The sequence below is a fragment of the Ipomoea nil genome, unplaced genomic scaffold (assembly GCF_001879475.1).
Source record: "Ipomoea nil cultivar Tokyo-kokei standard unplaced genomic scaffold, Asagao_1.1 scaffold2647, whole genome shotgun sequence".
Classification (NCBI taxonomy): Eukaryota; Viridiplantae; Streptophyta; class Magnoliopsida; order Solanales; family Convolvulaceae; genus Ipomoea; species Ipomoea nil.
Window position 1 is genome coordinate 1,534,036 of NW_017619075.1, and position 17,936 is coordinate 1,551,971.

The window sequence follows — 17,936 nt, forward strand, 5'->3', positions numbered from 1 at the left end:
GAAGCACCGCCATCCACCATCGTTGCTGGTTGTCGAGAAGAGGAGATGGAACCACCACCATTCACCGCTCGGTATGAGTTTCCGTTTCAGAAGCATCTAGAAGCGGGGAACACGGTGGGTACTTCACCGTTCATTCTGCAAGATCGGCCGGAGACAGCGCACCGGATCCACCAGCTGCGGCGGAGGACTCGCTGCACATAGAAGAAGGCCCGGTGAGGCGCTGCACCACGTTCATGAAGTCACTGATGGTGGTGTGGATGACTTTGGGAGACACGCAGATTGAGGAGAATGGGGGTAAAGAAGACTATTGTGAAATTACACTTTTGTCCATGGATTTAACCCTGGTTTGAGAGAAATCTGACCGGAGGATCAAATTGACTACGATTTTAAGGTTTTAGGGACTTAATTGAATGAAATTGACAGTGAGGGACCACATTGCAGATCGAGCAATAATTGAGGGACCAAAAGTGCGATTTTCCCTTTGATATTTGATGAATACCATTGTGGTACCTTCACTCCACATAAAAACTCACAAAAACATATTTTCTCCTTTTTTGATAAAGTATGAGCAGCCGGAGGCAAATATGTTTTCTTATCCCCGCAACGTGGAGCTAATGTAGGTCATATACACATTTCAACCAAATCCAATCTAGCATTGAGTCCATCTTTAGTCTTACCTTTTATGTCTAAAAGAGTTCCAACAAGACTATCACATACATTTTTCTCCACATGCATCACATCAATACTATATCTCACATCTAGTATCTTCCAATATGGAAGATCAAAGAATATAGATTTTTTTTTTCCACGGACTCTTCTTATTTATTGGTATCTCAACATTATATTTTGACATCTTACCTCTTTGAGATTTAAGCTTTTGAGTCTTATCAAAAGTAACATTGATGCACTCAACTCGTTCATAAACTTGATTCCCAGTCAAGGGTTGTGGAGCATCTGTATAGTCTTGTACCACATTGAATGCCTTTTTTAATTTTCGATAAGGGTGAAATTTATCAAGAAATCTCTTATGCCCCATGTAGACATTCTTTCTACAATGAACAAGTTGATGATAACATGTATTATCTTCACATATGGGGCATGCCTTATAACCTTTGACACTATATGGAGACAGGTTTCCATAAGTTGGAAAATCATTGATTGTGCAAAAAAGCATTGCATATACTTAAAATTCTCCTTCTGGTATGCGTCAAGAACTAACATACCTTCATACCATAATTGCTTCAAGTCATCAATCAAAGGCGCCAAAAAAACATCTATATCATTACCTGGTTGTTTTGACCCAGAAATCATCAAGCATAATAATATATATTTGCGTTTCATACACAACCAAGGGGGTAGATTATAAATTACCAACATAACTGGCCATGAGCTATGCTTGCTACTTAGGTTCCTATGGGGGTTAATACCATCAGTACAAAGTCCAAGTCTAAGATTTCTCGACTCGTGGCCAAATTCAGGAAATGCATTATCAAATGTTATCCATTGAGAAGAATCAGCCGGGTGTCGAAGCTTGCCATCAGAAATTCTTTGATTTGCATGCCATGTTAAGTTCTTCGCATCGCTTGGATTTGCAAACAAGCGCTTAAATCTTGGAAGAATTGAGAGACACCACATAATTTTAGCTGGTGGACCTTTCAAACGTACTTTACCAGCAACATTCTCTCTTGTTTTATAACGACATGCGCCACATATTGGACATGCATGCAAGTCTTTGTAATCATTCCTAATGCAATCGTTAGGGCAAGCATGTATCTTTTTGTATCCCATACCCATGAGACACAAGATCTTTTTGGTATCATACGTACTCTTAGGAAGTTCAATTCATTACCATCTGGAAGCATATCCTTTAGACCTTTACTATTTTAAGTAACGCAGTAAAGCTCTTGTCGCTCCACCCATTCCCAGCTTTCAAGTTGAATATTTTAATACAGCAGATAATCGGGTATATTTACTACATCCCGGCCATAAAGGTAGTTTTGAATCATTCAATAATTCATCCAACTCATTTGACCGATTGGTAAACTCTTCTCCAACATTGCAAAACATTTCATCCAACCGATCTTCAAACTCAGCACCTTCATTTGCTTCGTTGTCAACATACATGTTAGATGCCGTAACCACATCGCTTTCACCGTGCCATATCCATTTTGTATAATATGAATTAATCCCATTCCAGATTAGATCATCAAATATGTCATCTTCAGATAATCTTTTCTGATTACAACATCTCTTACAATTACACAAGAACCTCTTATTACTATTCGGAAGGTTATTCTTTGCCAAGTCTAAAAATTTTCTAACTCCATCTTCGTATTCCGTACTAAGTCGAGAAGCATTCATCCAACTTTTATCCATCAAAAGCCAATCTAAAATAATATTAACCCTAATTAAACTTTTGTTAACAATATTTTAACAAATTTCTATGATAATAACTACTACAACAACTACTAAAATTCGAAATATAAAAACAATAATTCTTAAAATTCAACATATATATACAAAACAATTCATAAAATTTGAAATATCCGGACAACAATTTATACAACTCAAAATATCAAAATATATAAACACATTAATTCATAACATACACAACAACACATAAAATTCAAAATATAAACACAATAATTCTAAAATTTCAAAATATATACACAATATTTCATAAAGTTCTAAATATACACACAACAATTCATAATATACCAAATAACTCATAAAATTATAAATATATACACAATTATTGCTAAAATTTCAAAATATACACAATAATAATTTATAAAAATCAAAATATAATAACAAATTTGAAATATAATTATCAAATTCAAAATATAATAAGAAATTTGAAATATAAAAATAAAATTATATATTACCGTACGAATGCGTCGGCGAGGCGACGCCCGGCGACCTGCTGCGGCGAGACGACGTCCAGCAACCTGTTGTAGCGAGGCGATGTCCGGCGATCTGTTGCGGCGAGGTGACGTGCGACGAGGCGTTTACGGCGACGCGACATGACGGTTGGATGTAGCGGCGGCTGGCGAAGACGAACTCGAGGGGGCGACGGTGGTGGCAACGAGAATGATCGATTGGAGTAGTGGCGACGGCGGTGTGGTGTGTTGAAGAAGGGGTGGGGTTGAAGAAGAAGAAGAGTGTGTTGAAGAAGGGGTGAGTTTTTTGTATGAAAACGCAGTCCAAATTAACTAAAGTAGGTCTTAGAGATGTATACGACGTCGGCTATATAGTAGCCGACGTCGTATACATAATTAATTAATTTTTTTTTAAATAAAAGTTACGAACCGATGTTGTAACCTTAATAAAAAAAACGTATAACTATACCACGTCGGCTCGTAAACGAGCCAACGTCGTCTAGTATATTTATTTCTTTTTTTTTAATTAATAAATTACGAACTCGGATATTCACTAATCCGACATCGTATAATTTGTAATTTTTTTAATATTTTTTTTTGAATACATATAACGTCGGATTTTGCAAAAACCGATGTTATGTGTATTTTAAAAATAATTGAAAATTATTTTAAATATTTAACGTCGATTTTTTAAAAAATCGACATTAAAAGTGATTTCTGTAGTACTGAAACACACTTTGGTTCAAAAAGTCTCTTTGTTACTTATCACAAACATTTGTCTCGACTATAGGTTATTAGTAGGTGTCATACAACTTAGAATGTGTCTAACAACCATTTTTATCCTTCCTTGTCCGAGCTCCTTCCGAGATTGATACATTCCTTTTTGTATTTAGAGATTTAACCTAGATAGGAAGATTCTAAATAGGAATGGTACCGGGAGTGTATTTTGAGAGCTTCTTCTGACTACACTTCCTTTCAGTAAACTCCTTCCAAATCCTTTCGACTATTCTTCTTCCGATTCGTCTTCTGGTAAAGTCCTTTCACTATAAGAAAAATCATGAATCGCGACGAAAATTATTCCGTCGCAATATAGCTACATAATAATTTTTGTTGCAAATTAATGACGGAAATTAATTCCGTCGTGATTTTTTACGCAAAGAGAAAATAAAATCTGCAAAATCTTGGAAGCAAAATATTCACGACGGAATTTTGAAATGAAGTTTAAAATTTACAACAACGAGAATTTGAGTGGTGAATTGTATCTATTACATATTGTCATCAAAATCTGTGAATAAATATTCGTAAATCATAATACAAGTACACTTCTCTTGTATGCCACAATGCGCAAATTATGTTGTGCATCCGTATACACCATGCAGATGCAAAAACAATGTCGTTTTGGTTAAAAAAACGTGTGTCCCATTTAAAAAATAAATCAGGTTCGATTCCCGGCAATAGCATTTTTATATATCCATAAATTCATAACTATATATCCATAGTGAATGAATGAAGTAAAAATCCACAATGAAACTAAATATCCACAATGATTGAACTAAATATCCATAATGAATGAACTAAATATTCATAAATTCATAACTATATATCCAGAAATTCATAACTATATATCCATAAATTCATAACTATATATCCATAGTGAATGAATGAAGTAAATATCTACAATGAATGAAGTAAATATCCACAATGATTGAACTAAATATCCACAATGAATGAACTAAATATCTATAAATTCATAACTATATATCCAGAAATTCATAACTATATATCCACAATAATGCTATTGCCGATAATCGAACCTGAATTTTTTTTTTAAAGTGGGACGCGCGTTTTTAGTCAAAACAACGTCGTTTTACATTGTATGCACCATGCATGGTGCATTCGGTTGCACACCATAACTATTGTATGCGGCAAATTATGTTGTGCATCCGTGTGCACCATGCATGGTGCATACGGATGTAAAAACGACTTCGTTTTAATAAAACGCGCGTCTCCCCTTAAAAAAAAAAATCAAGTTCGATTCTCAACAATAACATATGAACTAAAATTCCATAATCGATGAACTATAATTCCATAACCAATGAACTATAATTCCATAATCGATGAACTATAATTCCATAATCTAATCTATATATGAACTAAAAATTCCAGAATGAATGAACTAAAATTCCATAATCTATAAACTAAAATTTCAGAATCGATGAACTACAATTCCATAATCGATGAACTATAATTCCATAATGAACTATAATTCCATAATTTATGAATTAAAATTCCAGGATGAATGAACAATATAATGTAGTTACTGGGAATCGAACCTGAATTTTTTTTAAAGAAGAGATGCGCGTTTTTTAATGAAACGACGTCGTTTTGGCATCTGTATGCACCATGCATGGTGCATACGGATGCACAGCATAACGATTGCGTCTATGCTTTCCATTAGCCGAGCCAAAACATATTTAATTCATCACTTGGTGTAATTCCCATATATTTTGATCGTGAATCAAATAATTTTCTAAACATTTATCCCATTATTTATTGTATATGATATGATGATTGATGAAATAAGGGTATTTGAGAAGAAAAGGATAGTTACTGCAGTTTAACTGCTGGTTAAGCAATGACCTCACTTAACAAACATTTTCTATATTTGACTTTCAAACCTTCCTTACCATCTGAATGAATAACGTCACAACATTCACATTTGTCCATCTGAAACAATAACACCAATGTACCAAAATATTAGTATTTATGTTGCTTAAAAAAAAAAACAAAAAAAAAAAAAAAAAAATGAAAGGTGACCTCAGGACGCTTTGTCGATTGCGAGTAAACTTCTATCCTCGAAACATAAGCAGCGGAATGGTTGCCGGTAGACGAACACGCCGGCAACCCTCTCTCCGATGACCGGAGATATGTCATAACCACCCCATCTTCCTCGGTTTTGTTCGCCGTTTTAAGGAAGAAAACGTGTGGCGCTTCGCAAGGATCCTTAGAAGGAGGCCGAGTGTTGAACATGTAAAGCGGGTGAGGCTGATTCCCTATCCACGGCTGGAACGTTTCGATTGGCATTTGCAAGTAACTCCGGGGATGAATCTTTTCGTAAATGTGAATGGAGTAACCCCACGACACGGAAACCGACCAGTTGCTTTGTCGGTGATAGCAAATGGTCTGCTGCAACATTCGGGTCTGGTCGTAGTCCGCCGATCTCACCAAGTGCTTCGCCGATTGGAATCGGTCCATGGCCGGAAAGATGGGCTCTATGGAATCGAGATGATGAAGGGATAGCAATGGAAATTTGGGATGGGACGACAGAAATCCAGACAGGTCCCCACGTAAATCAATCTAGTACAACCCATGAACCCAAAAACCATGGTGAAAATACAATTATTATATTATATCTCAGGATTCATATTGCATTGTGAATCTCAATTAAACAATCATGTGTTAGTTTGCAGCTAGTACATTTTGTACTAACAAAGTAGCAGTTAACAATTTATGTATAAATACAAAATAGGTTAATTATATCGCACAACCACTATCCCTGCCAAACTGGTTAAACATAGAAATTAAAATTTGTACATGTACAAAAAATTAACTAATTAATTAATTACCTGATGAATCCCCTTCAAGGGGGAAAAGTTATCCCCATGTACTAGCTAGTACAACTCATGAACCCAAAAACCATGGTGAAAATGCAATTGTTAGTCTGAACCATTTAACAAATTAAAAGAAGTGTCAAATAGGCCCATCTACTACTGCCAAGTGCTCAATTCTTACCCCAAATTAAATTAAAATCTAATTAACGGCAAATTATGCTGTGCATCCGTATGCACCACCATGTATGCATAGCATAACTAACTCCTAATTAACCACACTTATCTACTAAATTTGTTCAATTGATTTTTTTTACAGGTTGCTAACAGGTTACCAATTCAATTATTAAAAGAATAATTAAAAAATAATTTTAAAATAATTTAATTTTTTTTTTTAAAAAAAAAAAAAGAAAAAAAAAGGGATTTCAGCCACCGGCTGTCCGGAACCGGTAGCTGAGTAGTATTTCACAGACAGCTGTCATGTTTGATGTCCATATCTGGACCTCAAATGGCCTGGAACGGGGGCTGGCCGCCGCCCTCATTCCAGACGGCCATGGCCGTCCCCATCATTCCAGACGGCCATGGCCGTCCCCAGACAGCCATCGCTGTCTAAATAAAAATTCGATGGCCATGGTTGTCTGGGGACGGTCATGACCGTTTGGAACAAGGGCGGCAGCTAGCCCTCGTTCCAGGCCGTTTGGTCCAGATCTGGACCTCAAACATGACAGTCGTGGCTGTCTGACTGTCCTCGTCAGACAACCACGACTGTCTACGAAATACTACTCAGCCACAGGCTCCGGACTGCCGGTGGCTGAAATCTTTTTTTTTTTTTTTAAATTAAAATTATTTTTAATTATTTTTTTAATAATTGAATTGGTAACCTATTAGGAACCTGCAAAAAAAGTCAATTACCGATAAAAAATGCCAATTGAACAAATTTAGCAGCTAAGTGTGATTAATTAGACTTTAATTTAGTTCGTGGTGTGAATTGAGCACTTGAGAGTAATAGATTGACCTATTTGACACTTCTCTCCAAATTAAAAGCACATAACAAGAAAATTATAAACACATAATATGATAACTATTGACACAAATTGTTAACCGCAAATACAAAATAAGTTAATTACACAACCACTATCCCTACCAAAATGGTTAAACAAAGGAATTAAAATTTGTACATGTATAGAAAATTAACTAATTAATAAATTACCTGATGAATCCCCTTCAAGGGGGAAAAATTAACTCCAAGATCAGCTATGCAAAGCATGGTAATATGATCGGAAGAAGATTTGATGTGCGCATATCTCCTCAGGCAACTGTCCATGTCGTTGGACAAAGCTTCAGCCAGAGGGTAACTGAGAATGAAGCCGGCGCCGCCGAAAGCCTGGTTAAACGAGTACCAGAAGTGGGACATCACAAACTCCGATTGACCCCCCAAGTAATAGTATTTTGTGTGATCATATTCCGCCAAAACATCAACCATATTCTCCACGAAGAACACAGAGTCTTCGTCTCCCATCACCACCCACCTCACCCCTTCGTGCCTCTCCCTGAACACCTCCATTATCCCATGCACAATCCGCGCCGTGATAGGGGCCGCGTGCTTCGTTTCTTGGACCATCTGGTTTATATCGTCTGAGACTCTGTACGGCGGGGAAGACGGCGACCAAGGGAGGAGATCCCCGGTGGGCGCCACGTCGAGATAAAGGAAGCCGTGGGTGACGCCGGGCCGCCACCATGACTCGATGTAGGCCTTCCGGTGGTGCCATGCCTTTTCGGAGCCGATAAGGCCGAATAGTAGGTGGCTGATGTTGGTCGGAGATTCATTTTTTCTGCTCAACTCCGCGGCTTCCGTCGATATCAGTACCCCTTCAGGACGTGAACAAATGGGATTTTTGAAGAGAAAAATGGAGGCCAAGTAGAGAACCACAACGGAAATCAGAACGGCCTTAAAAAGCTCAACCCCCAAACACTTGTCATACCTTGAGGTAATCTTCTCTCTCATTTCTGGAAATTTTAATTTGGACTAGCAGAGAAACCTGTTGATGAAAAGATAAAACGATGAAGAGCCAGTCCGGGAAATTTTTAAAACTCAACGAAACTAAAAATATTTTATTTTTTTGAAAGCATAGAAAAGTTTATAATTCAAATAAAAATTGAACATTTCTAGCTAATATTTGTAAATAATAAAGTCCAATGTAAGAGTTTAATTCTTGGGCATAGGTTTGAGTAAGGGAAATGCTTGGGCACATGTTTGAGTAAGGGGAATTGTTTGGGCTAAGGTTTGAGTAAAGGGATTTGATTGGGCAAAAGTTTCTCTGCAAGGAATTGCTTAGGCAAAGGTTTCTTCTAAAGGAAAAAGTTTGGGTTAAGGTTTGAGAAAGGAAAAAAAGCTTTGGCAAACGTTTCTCTTAAAAGGAAAAGTTTGGGCAAAGATTTCTCTTAAAAAGAAAAGCTTGGGCAAAGGTTTTTTCTAAAGGGAAAAGCTTAGGCTAAAGTTTGAAAAAGGGAAAAGATTGAACAAAGGTTTCTCTTAAAAGGAAAAAGCTTAGGCTATAGGCTAAAGTTTGAGAAAGGGGAAAAGCTTGGGCAAAGGTCTCTCATTTCTGGAAATTTTAATTTGGACCAGCACAAAAGCCCTGTTGATGAAACGATAAAAAGATGAAGTGCGCAGCCAGTCCGGGAAGGCATACTTCAAGCTAATATTTAATTTGTTCGTATATAATACTATAATAGTTAATGGCAGGGATGGCACACTATTGGATAGGGCTGGGATAGCAAGCCTCTACCTAGCTGCTAGTGGCTTTAATTTTCAAGAAACCAGCCGGTAAAATAAGTACATACTGCGTGCTTCCATTCTTCTGATTAATGAAGATAGAGTTAAATTGTAAAAATAAAATAACGTTACATACATACATATAGGCTCTGTTTGGCAAACCTAGCTGAAAAGCTATAAGCTAGGAGCTGATAGCTGAAAAGGAGCTGAAATCTGAAAAGCTATAAGCTCGGAGCTGAAAATTGAAGAGCTGTTAAGCTAGCTGTTATGATTGAAAGTGTTTGGTAAAATTAGCTTTTTGATAAGCTGATAAATGTAAAAAGACTAAAAAGGACATCTTTATAAAATTTAAATTAGTTTGTTTACATATTAAAATTTAACATTTCGTCTTCCAAAAAAAGTAAACACTTTTGAAAATAAAACTATTAACATGATCATGATCTAGCATCCCATAATGAAGTAGCAATATTGTTGTGAATCTCCTTCATCTCCATAGAGGTGTGACTTAAATTTTCGTTGATGAAGTAGCAATATTGTTGTGAATTCTTTCGAATATATTTGATACAAATCTCACAAAAAAAAAAAAAAGCATCACGTTCTCGTTTGTCCACTTAAAATTCTCTCCATCCAAGTTGTCATTGGTTGAAGCCATATTGCTAATTTAAAAATAACATTAATAATAATAATAATAATAATAATAATAATAATAATAATAATAATAATAATAATAATAATAATAATAATAAGCTAAAGTTTCAACATAATTGTTTAGCAGGAAACAAGACTAAGGATGGGATTGATGTGAAAGTTGGGATAGGGGAAGAGAAAGGATTTTAATTCATAAGGTTAAAATATGTCATTATTTAAAATAATAAGGGTAAAGATGGAAAAAAAAAGTTAGGAAGCTAGTAGCTTATTTTGAAACGCTACCTAAAGTAGCGTTCCAAAATAAGCTCTTATTTTAAGCTAGGAGCTTATTTTGGAAACATTACCAAACAGAGCTTATAGCTTATTAGTAGCTTAAAATAAGCTATAAGCTCCTAGCTTAGCGTTGCCAAACAGAGCCATATACATATATATATATATATATATATATGATCATATGAGAACACTTGCTTAGGTGAGAACGTGAGAACAAATCGTGTGCATCCATTTAATAATTTTTAATGGTCTAGATTAGATTAAGTGTGTGCGAACACGAATTAAATGTGTTCAAACGTGATAAACACATTTAATTCGCGTTATGATCATATGAGAACACTTGCTTAGGTGAGAACGTGAGAACAAATCGTGTGCATCCATCTAATAATTTTTAATGGTCTAGATTAGATTAAGTGTGTGCGAACACGAATTAAATGTGTTCAAACGTGATAAACGCATTTAATTCGCGTTCGTACACACTTAATCTAATCTAGACCATTAAAATATATTATGTGGATACACATGATTTGTTCTCACGTTCTCACCTAAGCAAGTGTTCTCATTGGAACCAGAGACTATATATTCAAAAGTGTTGATTCATTGAAAGGTTAATGAATCCATCCGATACACTCTAGAATCAAGAAAGAAAGCACTTGAGTATTACGTTCTCTCTCTGGTTCAAAAGCGTTCTGGTGATTCATGGTGATTTGAGTTGATGAATAAGAGAAGAACATTCTGAGCTAAAACCAGTGGACATCAAGATCACGCAGCTGTTGGATGTAGTGTAGGATCTCGTCACGAAGCGGACTGCACCAAAGATTGATCTCCATGGAAGGGAGTTTCGTGGACCTTTGAGTGCGTAGATCTCCGACTTCACAATCCACTAAGTTCGAGGTAGATTGGGTACTGACCTTGTTTTTTAACTTGGGTGAGATTCATTGTCTCCACCTTTGTACTTTGAAGTTGGGTTAGTGGATTGGACGGATCCGTGATCGTCCCCCAGATGTAGATACACATGGTATCGAACTGTGTAACCAAATCTTGTGTTGCATGTTTACCTTTCCGCACTTTTCTTTGTCTGTTAATATCTCTGATTGTCTATCTTATTCATTATTTGTGTTACAGTTGCACATATTCTGTTAGACAAGAAAAGTAGGTAAAATCAGTTAATTCACCATTTCACACAAAATTACAGCTATGAAAGGATTTTACTATGTATTGTTACAAATACAAGTGGCGGGAAGCCTTTCGCTAACTCAACTACTTGTTTCCTTCCATTAACAATCCTTCAAAAAAAGTCACAAACTCTTCATCATCGACTTGATCTTCATTATTTGATCACTTTACGCCAAGGGTTAGTCATGAAGTCGCCTTATTAGATTATCTTCCAATGCCTTTCAAAGAGGGTGAAGTTTATGTTTGGAGTTCGACTTAAGAATTTGGAAGATTTATTTCGCTTAGAATGCTTGATAGCGCTTGAAAGCTTTTCTCTCTCAGTAGTTAGGAAGTTGTTAAATCAACAAAATTTTTCAAGTGAGGGATCTTCCTTTTATTGATGAGGTAGGTTGAGTGTCATATGAAATTCAAATTTGTCCGTTGTCACTCAACAATTGATAGTCGCCCAAAACCTACCACAATCTCCAATCTCTAGTGCCAAATACTTAATTTGTGTTGCCATAAACCATAAGGTAAAGACAATTTCCCTATTAGTGTATAAGCACACTTTGGTTCAAAAAGTTTCTTTGTTCTTTATCACAAACATTTGTCTCCATTATATGTTAGTAGGTGTCATACAACTTAGAACGTGTCTAACAACCATTTTTATCCTTGTCCGAGCTCCTTCCGAGATTGATACATTCATTTTTGTATTTAGAGATTTAACCTTGACCCTTTTAACATATGCAGCGTGCCAATTAGATAGGAAGATTTTAAACAGGAATTGTACCGGGAGTGTATTTTGACAGCTTCTTCTGATGACACTTCCTTCCGGTCAATTCCTTCCAATACATATCCTTTCGACTATTCTTCTGTAAATAAATATTCGTAAATCATAATACAGGTACACTTCTCTTGCATGCCACATTTGTTCCAACCGACCAAATGTAGTTAGCCAAAAAGGTTAATTTTTCTCTCATTTGAAAAGTTTCAATGTTGAAGTCATAATTTCAAAGCTAAATATACATTAGTAGTACCAACAACCTCAAATTGAAAAAATGTAAAATTGTCCCATCAGTGTTGGGCGTAGAGTGACATAAGAAAAAGGGCTAGCTGGTTTCCTATGAGACCATTTTACTAATTTCAATTCGTGAGACAGGTCGGATCTAATAAAGATAAGTTATAACATAATTGCATATATAATCATTAGTGAATTTAAAGTTTTCTTTTAATATGAGAACTGCCTCGCAGATTAAGGATATCATGAATTGCGTTAAAAGCTTTTGTGTCAAAATCACTATTCTAAATCATCAGACGATCCTCACAAATTTTCACTTATATATATATATATATATATATATATATATATATATAGGGTCAGGTTACTGTGAGGTCAGGTCTTCCCGTACGGTCAGTGCGGCATACACCATTAGGTATGCATAAATGCACCACATAGTGTTCGTAAATACACAATTATGAGTGGTGTATTTTTTTTGTGTGGTGTATTTTTTGACATTTCATTCTGGTGTATTTTAGAACATGCATACTTAGGGGTGTATGCCGCACTGACCGCACGGGAAGACTTGACCTCACAGGAACAAATATATATATATATATATATATATATATATATATATAATTTATTGCAATATAATAATAATTTTAATGTTCGACAAATACATTTGACATTTATTTTCATGCAATAGGTATATCTTTGATAGTAACTAAAAAAATTACATTATACACAGCATGAACTCGTAGCAACATTAGTTTGGGAAGAACATTATATTTCACGAGCAATCATGTCTAGCTAGGTCTATGCTTTCCATTAGCCTAGCCAAAACACATTTAATTCATCACTTGGTGTAATTCTCATATATTTTGATGGTGAATCAAATAATTTTCTAAACATTTATCGCATTATTTATTGTATATATACTGTAGTAATGATTGATGAAATAAGGCTATTTGAGAAGAAAATGATATATAGTTACTACAGCTTGACTGCTGGTTAAGCAATGACCTCACTTAACAAACATTTTCTATATTTGACTTTCAAACCTTCCTCACCATCTGAATGGATAACGTCACAACATTCACATTTGTCCATCTGAAACAATAACACCAAATTAAAGTACCATAATATTAGATTATGTATTTATGTTGCTTAAAAAAAAAAATAACAAGAAAGCTGACCTCAAGACGCTTTGTCAGTGGCGAGTAAACTTCAATCTTCGAAACATAAGCAGCCGAATGGTTGCCGCTAGACAAACACGCCAGCAACCCTCTCTCCGATGACCGGAGATACGTCATAACCACCCCATCTTCCGCGGATCTGTTCACCGTTTTAAGGAAGAAAACGTGAGGCGCTTCGCAAGGATCCTTAGAAGGAGGCCGAGTGTTGAACATATAATGCGGTAGAGGCTGACCCCCTGCCCACGGCTGGAACGTTTCAATCGGCATTTGCAGGTAACTCCGGGGATGAATCTTTTCGTAAATGTGAACCGAGTACCCCCACGACACAGAAACCGACCAATTGCTTTGTCGGTGATAGCAAATGGTTTGCTGCAACATTCGGGACTGGTCGTGGCCCGCCGATCGCACCAAATGCTTCGCCGATTGGAATCGGTCCATGGCTGGAAAGATGGGCTCTACCGTGTCGAGATGATGAAGGGATAACAATGGAAATTTGGGATGGGACGACAGAAATCCAGATAGGTCCCCATGTAAATCAATCTAGTACAACCCATGAACCCAACAACCATGGTGAAAATGTAATTGTTAGTTTGCAGTTAATACATTTTGTACTAGTAGTTAACAATTTCTGAACCCTAAATACAAAATAGGTTAATTATATTGCACAACCACTATCATCCCTGCCAAACTGGTTAAACAAAGAAATTAAAATTTGTACATGTATAGAAAATTAACAAATTAATTAATTACCTGATGAATCCCCTTCAAGGGGGAAAAATTAACGCCAAGATCCGCTATGCAAAGCATGGTAATATGATCGGAAAATTTGATGTGCGCATATCTCCTCAGGCAGCTGTCCATGTCGTTGGACAAAGCTTCAGCCAGAGGATAACTGAGAATGAAGCCGGCGCCGCCGAAAGCCTGGTTAAACGAGAACCAGTAGTGGGACATCACAAACTCCGATTGACCCCCCAAGTAATAGTACTTTGTGTGATCATATTGCGCCAAAACATCAACCATATTCTCCACGAAGAACACAGAGTCTTCGTCTCCCATCACCACCCACCTCACCCCCTCGTGCCTCTCCCTAAACACCTCCTTTATCCCATGCACAATCCGCGCCGAGATAGGGGCCACGTGCTTCGTCTCTTGGACCATCTGGTTTATATCGTCTGAGACTCTGTACGGCGGGGAAGACGGGGACCAAGGGAGGAGATCCCCAGTGGGCGCCACGTCGAGATAAATGAAGCCGCGGGTGACGCCGGGCCGCCACCATGACTCGGTGTAGGCCTTCCGGTGGTGCCATGCCTTCTCGGAGCCGATAAGGCCGAATAGTAGGTGGCTGATGTTAGTGGGAGATTCGTTATTTCTGCTCGAATTCGCCGCCTCCGGCAATATCAGTATCCCTTCTGGAGGACAACAAATGAGGTTTTTGAAGAGAAAAATGGAGGCCAAGTAGAGAACCATACCGGAAATCAGAACGGGTTTAAAACGCTCAGCCCCCAAACACTTGTCATACCAAAAGACAGCCTTCTCTCTCATTTCTGGAAATTTTAATTTGGTTAATTTGGACCAGCACAGAAGCCCTGTTGATGAAAAGATAAACCGATGAAGGCAGAAAAAAAAGTTTATAATTCAAATAAAAATGGAATACTTCTAGCTAATATTTAATTTGTTCGTATATAATACTATACTAATAGTTAATCGCTGGGATAACACATTATATGGGATAGGGCATTAGGGCTGGTATAATTAAGCAAGCCTCTACCTAGCTGCTAGTGGCTTTAATTTTCAAGAAACCAGGCCAGCCGGGAAATAAGTACGTACTTCTTCCATTCTTCTGATTTAATGAAGATAGATTTAACTTTTTAAAATAAAATAATGTTACACACACATATATATAAATTTTGGATCAAATAAAAAAGCTTCTACAAGTAAAAAAAAATGCCCACAAATTTTGATTGTAGATGCAGTTGAAATCAACAGCTCAGATTGAATACTAATTAAAAAATGCGTGGTGACATATTTGTAATTTTGAGTAAGCTGGTCAGATTATCTTTTCTATTCGGATGCATATTTTTCTTCTTTGATTGCACATTTTTCCTTCTTCAAGTGCATATTTCTCTTCTTCGAGTGCACTGTTTTGTTTCAGTACTTAGTTTGTCCTTTGAGTGCACATCTTTGTGCCTTTTAGTGTAAAACTTTAGCCTTCAAATGCACGTTTTGTAATTTTCAAGTGCATGTTTTCCTTTCTGAGAGTGCATAATTAATATTTTTTTTCGAATTTTTCCTTTTAGTGTCCTTTTTTCCTTCATTGCTTTCTAGTGATCCTCTTTATGCCTTCAAGTGCTCAATTTAATGCCTACAAGTGTATTTGTGTCATACTCTTGTGTAAATTTTTTTTTTAAAAAAAAAAATACTTGCATTCAAGTGAACAATTTTTTTCTTTAGTGCAGTTTTTTGCCTTCAAGTGCACATTTTTATGCCTTCAGGTGGACAATTCTGGACAATATGTATATATTGTTCATTCTTTTCAATAACATATAACTAAATTTCTAATGAAATTTGTGAGATTTACAAACAATTTGTATGGTTAATTAGTTTAATAACATTTAAGTTGCATAACCTCCGATCCTTTTTGGTACCATAAATTGCATCAATTGCACATCTATTTGTATTCGAGTGTAATTTTTTTTTTTTTTACCTTCAAGTGCATGGTTTTGAGCTTTCAAGTGCACATTTTGTATAGAATTTATTTTAAGAGATTCATTGATCATGGTTCACCGCATTTTCACACCGGAAGTGGCAAGCGCACCCGAACGGCTTGCATGGGAAAGAAATGAGAACGCATGCCATCTATCCATGTGTCAAGATCTAATGGATTAGAAACACTAATTTAAAAAAAAATGTGGTGGCATTTTTGTAAATAAGTGAACATCGAAGTACAAGTAAAATATATTACAAGTACAAGTAGCAATTCTATATAGTGCACCTATGTGCAAGTAAAATGTATTAGAAGTGCAGGCAAAATGTATTACAGGTGCAAGTAAAATGTCAATACTAAGTGCACCTAACGTTATAACTAGTTGCACCTAACGTTATCATTAAATTAAGTGCACCTAGGTGTACGAATGTTAACAAAGTAAATTACTTGCACTTGTAAGTGATTTTACTTGCACTTTTTACTTGCAAAGGTGCACCAGCTACTTGCACTTGTAACACATTTACTTGCACCAAAGTTTGAGTTTTTTTTATGAAAATGCCACTGCATTTTAAAATTACATCTGATTCGTTGATCTAGACATGTGGACGGCTGTGATATATATATATATATATATATATATATATATATATATATATATATATATAGAATCCGGATCAGGTGAGGACCTAATCTTAGGTGAGGACGTGAGGACTAATCTTGTGCGTTTGTTTTTTTATTTGGATGGTACAGATTTGAGTTCTTGAGATGACATGGATTGATCTTTTTTGTTAAAGTGGGATAATAGTGTATTTTTCTATTTTTTTTAAGTGTGAACGCATGTATAATCCTGGGTCAAATTGGTTTCCTATTTTCTTGGATCATCGCCGTTGCAATTTGGAGCCGCGATTTCTTCATCATTGATTGAGTGTTCGCCCATGCAAACTAATCAGTATTTTTTATTTTTTTCGCTTGTTCTTTTGAGTATAATATTGTCTATATTTGGATTGTTGTGTATATGTATAAATGCCTGGGTAGTACGATTGTGCATTCGTGTGTGCTGATTGTGCAACCTAGTGTTGTAAGTTGTGCACTATAGGCTAGGGAGTTGTGCATTATAGCACATAGTTCAATGCATTGTAGAACATTGGATGTTCACCGTGTATATATATATATATATATATATATATATATATATATATATATATAATGGATTAGGTACAAAGATAACTTCTCGTGCGGCTAATACAAAAAGACACGCCTTAAACATACAAATCACGCACCTTAAGCACACAAACAAAGCACCTTAAGAATACAAACCACAGACCTAAAGTTTTAAAATGGCGCACCTTAAGTATATAAACCACGCACCTAAAATTTTAAAATGGCGCACCTTAAGTTTCAACAACTGACGCACCTTAAGAAGGAAAACAACGCACGTTGAAAACCACGCACCTAAATCTTTAGGCCGACGCACCTTAAGTTTCAACAACTGACGCACCTTAAGCACACAAACCACGCACCTTAAGAAGGAAAACCACGCACCTAAAGCTTTAGATCGACGCACTTAAGTTTTCAACAGCTGACGCACCTTAAGCCACACAGTACAAAAACCATGCACATTAAGCACAAAACCACGCTCCTTAAGAACGAAAACCACTAACCTTAAGAAGAAAAATCACGCACCTTATATTTGAACT

At 36.3% G+C, this 17,936-nt stretch overlaps 2 protein-coding genes across 2 annotated transcripts; both read right to left on the reverse strand.

The window, feature by feature from the left end:
* Positions 1-5,338: 5,338 nt before the first annotated feature.
* On the reverse strand, positions 5,339-8,564 carry LOC109154331. Its single transcript, XM_019302146.1, has 3 exons — positions 7,698-8,564; positions 5,697-6,236; positions 5,339-5,606 (listed from the first exon to the last, which is right to left on the reverse strand). The coding sequence occupies exons 1-3, from the start codon at positions 8,490-8,492 to the stop codon at positions 5,508-5,510; spliced, it is 1,434 nt and encodes a 477-aa protein (XP_019157691.1). The 5' UTR covers positions 8,493-8,564; the 3' UTR covers positions 5,339-5,507.
* A 4,563-nt stretch (positions 8,565-13,127) lies between these two features.
* LOC109154333 lies at positions 13,128-15,049 on the reverse strand. The gene is made up of 3 exons (XM_019302147.1): positions 14,286-15,049; positions 13,536-14,075; positions 13,128-13,449 (listed from the first exon to the last, which is right to left on the reverse strand). Exons 1-3 carry the CDS (start codon positions 15,000-15,002, stop codon positions 13,351-13,353), a joined length of 1,356 nt encoding a protein of 451 aa, XP_019157692.1. The 5' UTR covers positions 15,003-15,049; the 3' UTR covers positions 13,128-13,350.
* Between the last annotated feature and the right edge of the window lie 2,887 nt (positions 15,050-17,936).

Excerpts from the sequence above, each read along its gene's own strand:
- LOC109154331 (XM_019302146.1), bottom strand. The coding sequence starts at position 8,492 with ATGAGAGAGAAGATTACCTCAAGGTATGACAAGTGTTTGGGGGTTGAG. Across the intron at positions 6,237-7,697 it reads CCTTGAAGGGGATTCATCAG|ATTGATTTACGTGGGGACCT; the intron begins GTAATTTATTAA and ends GGGTTGTACTAG. Across the intron at positions 5,607-5,696 it reads AATCGACAAAGCGTCCTGAG|ATGGACAAATGTGAATGTTG; the intron begins GTCACCTTTCAT and ends TTATTGTTTCAG.
- LOC109154333 (XM_019302147.1), bottom strand. The coding sequence starts at position 15,002 with ATGGTTCTCTACTTGGCCTCCATTTTTCTCTTCAAAAACCTCATTTGT. Across the intron at positions 14,076-14,285 it reads CCTTGAAGGGGATTCATCAG|ATTGATTTACATGGGGACCT; the intron begins GTAATTAATTAA and ends GGGTTGTACTAG. Across the intron at positions 13,450-13,535 it reads CACTGACAAAGCGTCTTGAG|ATGGACAAATGTGAATGTTG; the intron begins GTCAGCTTTCTT and ends TTATTGTTTCAG.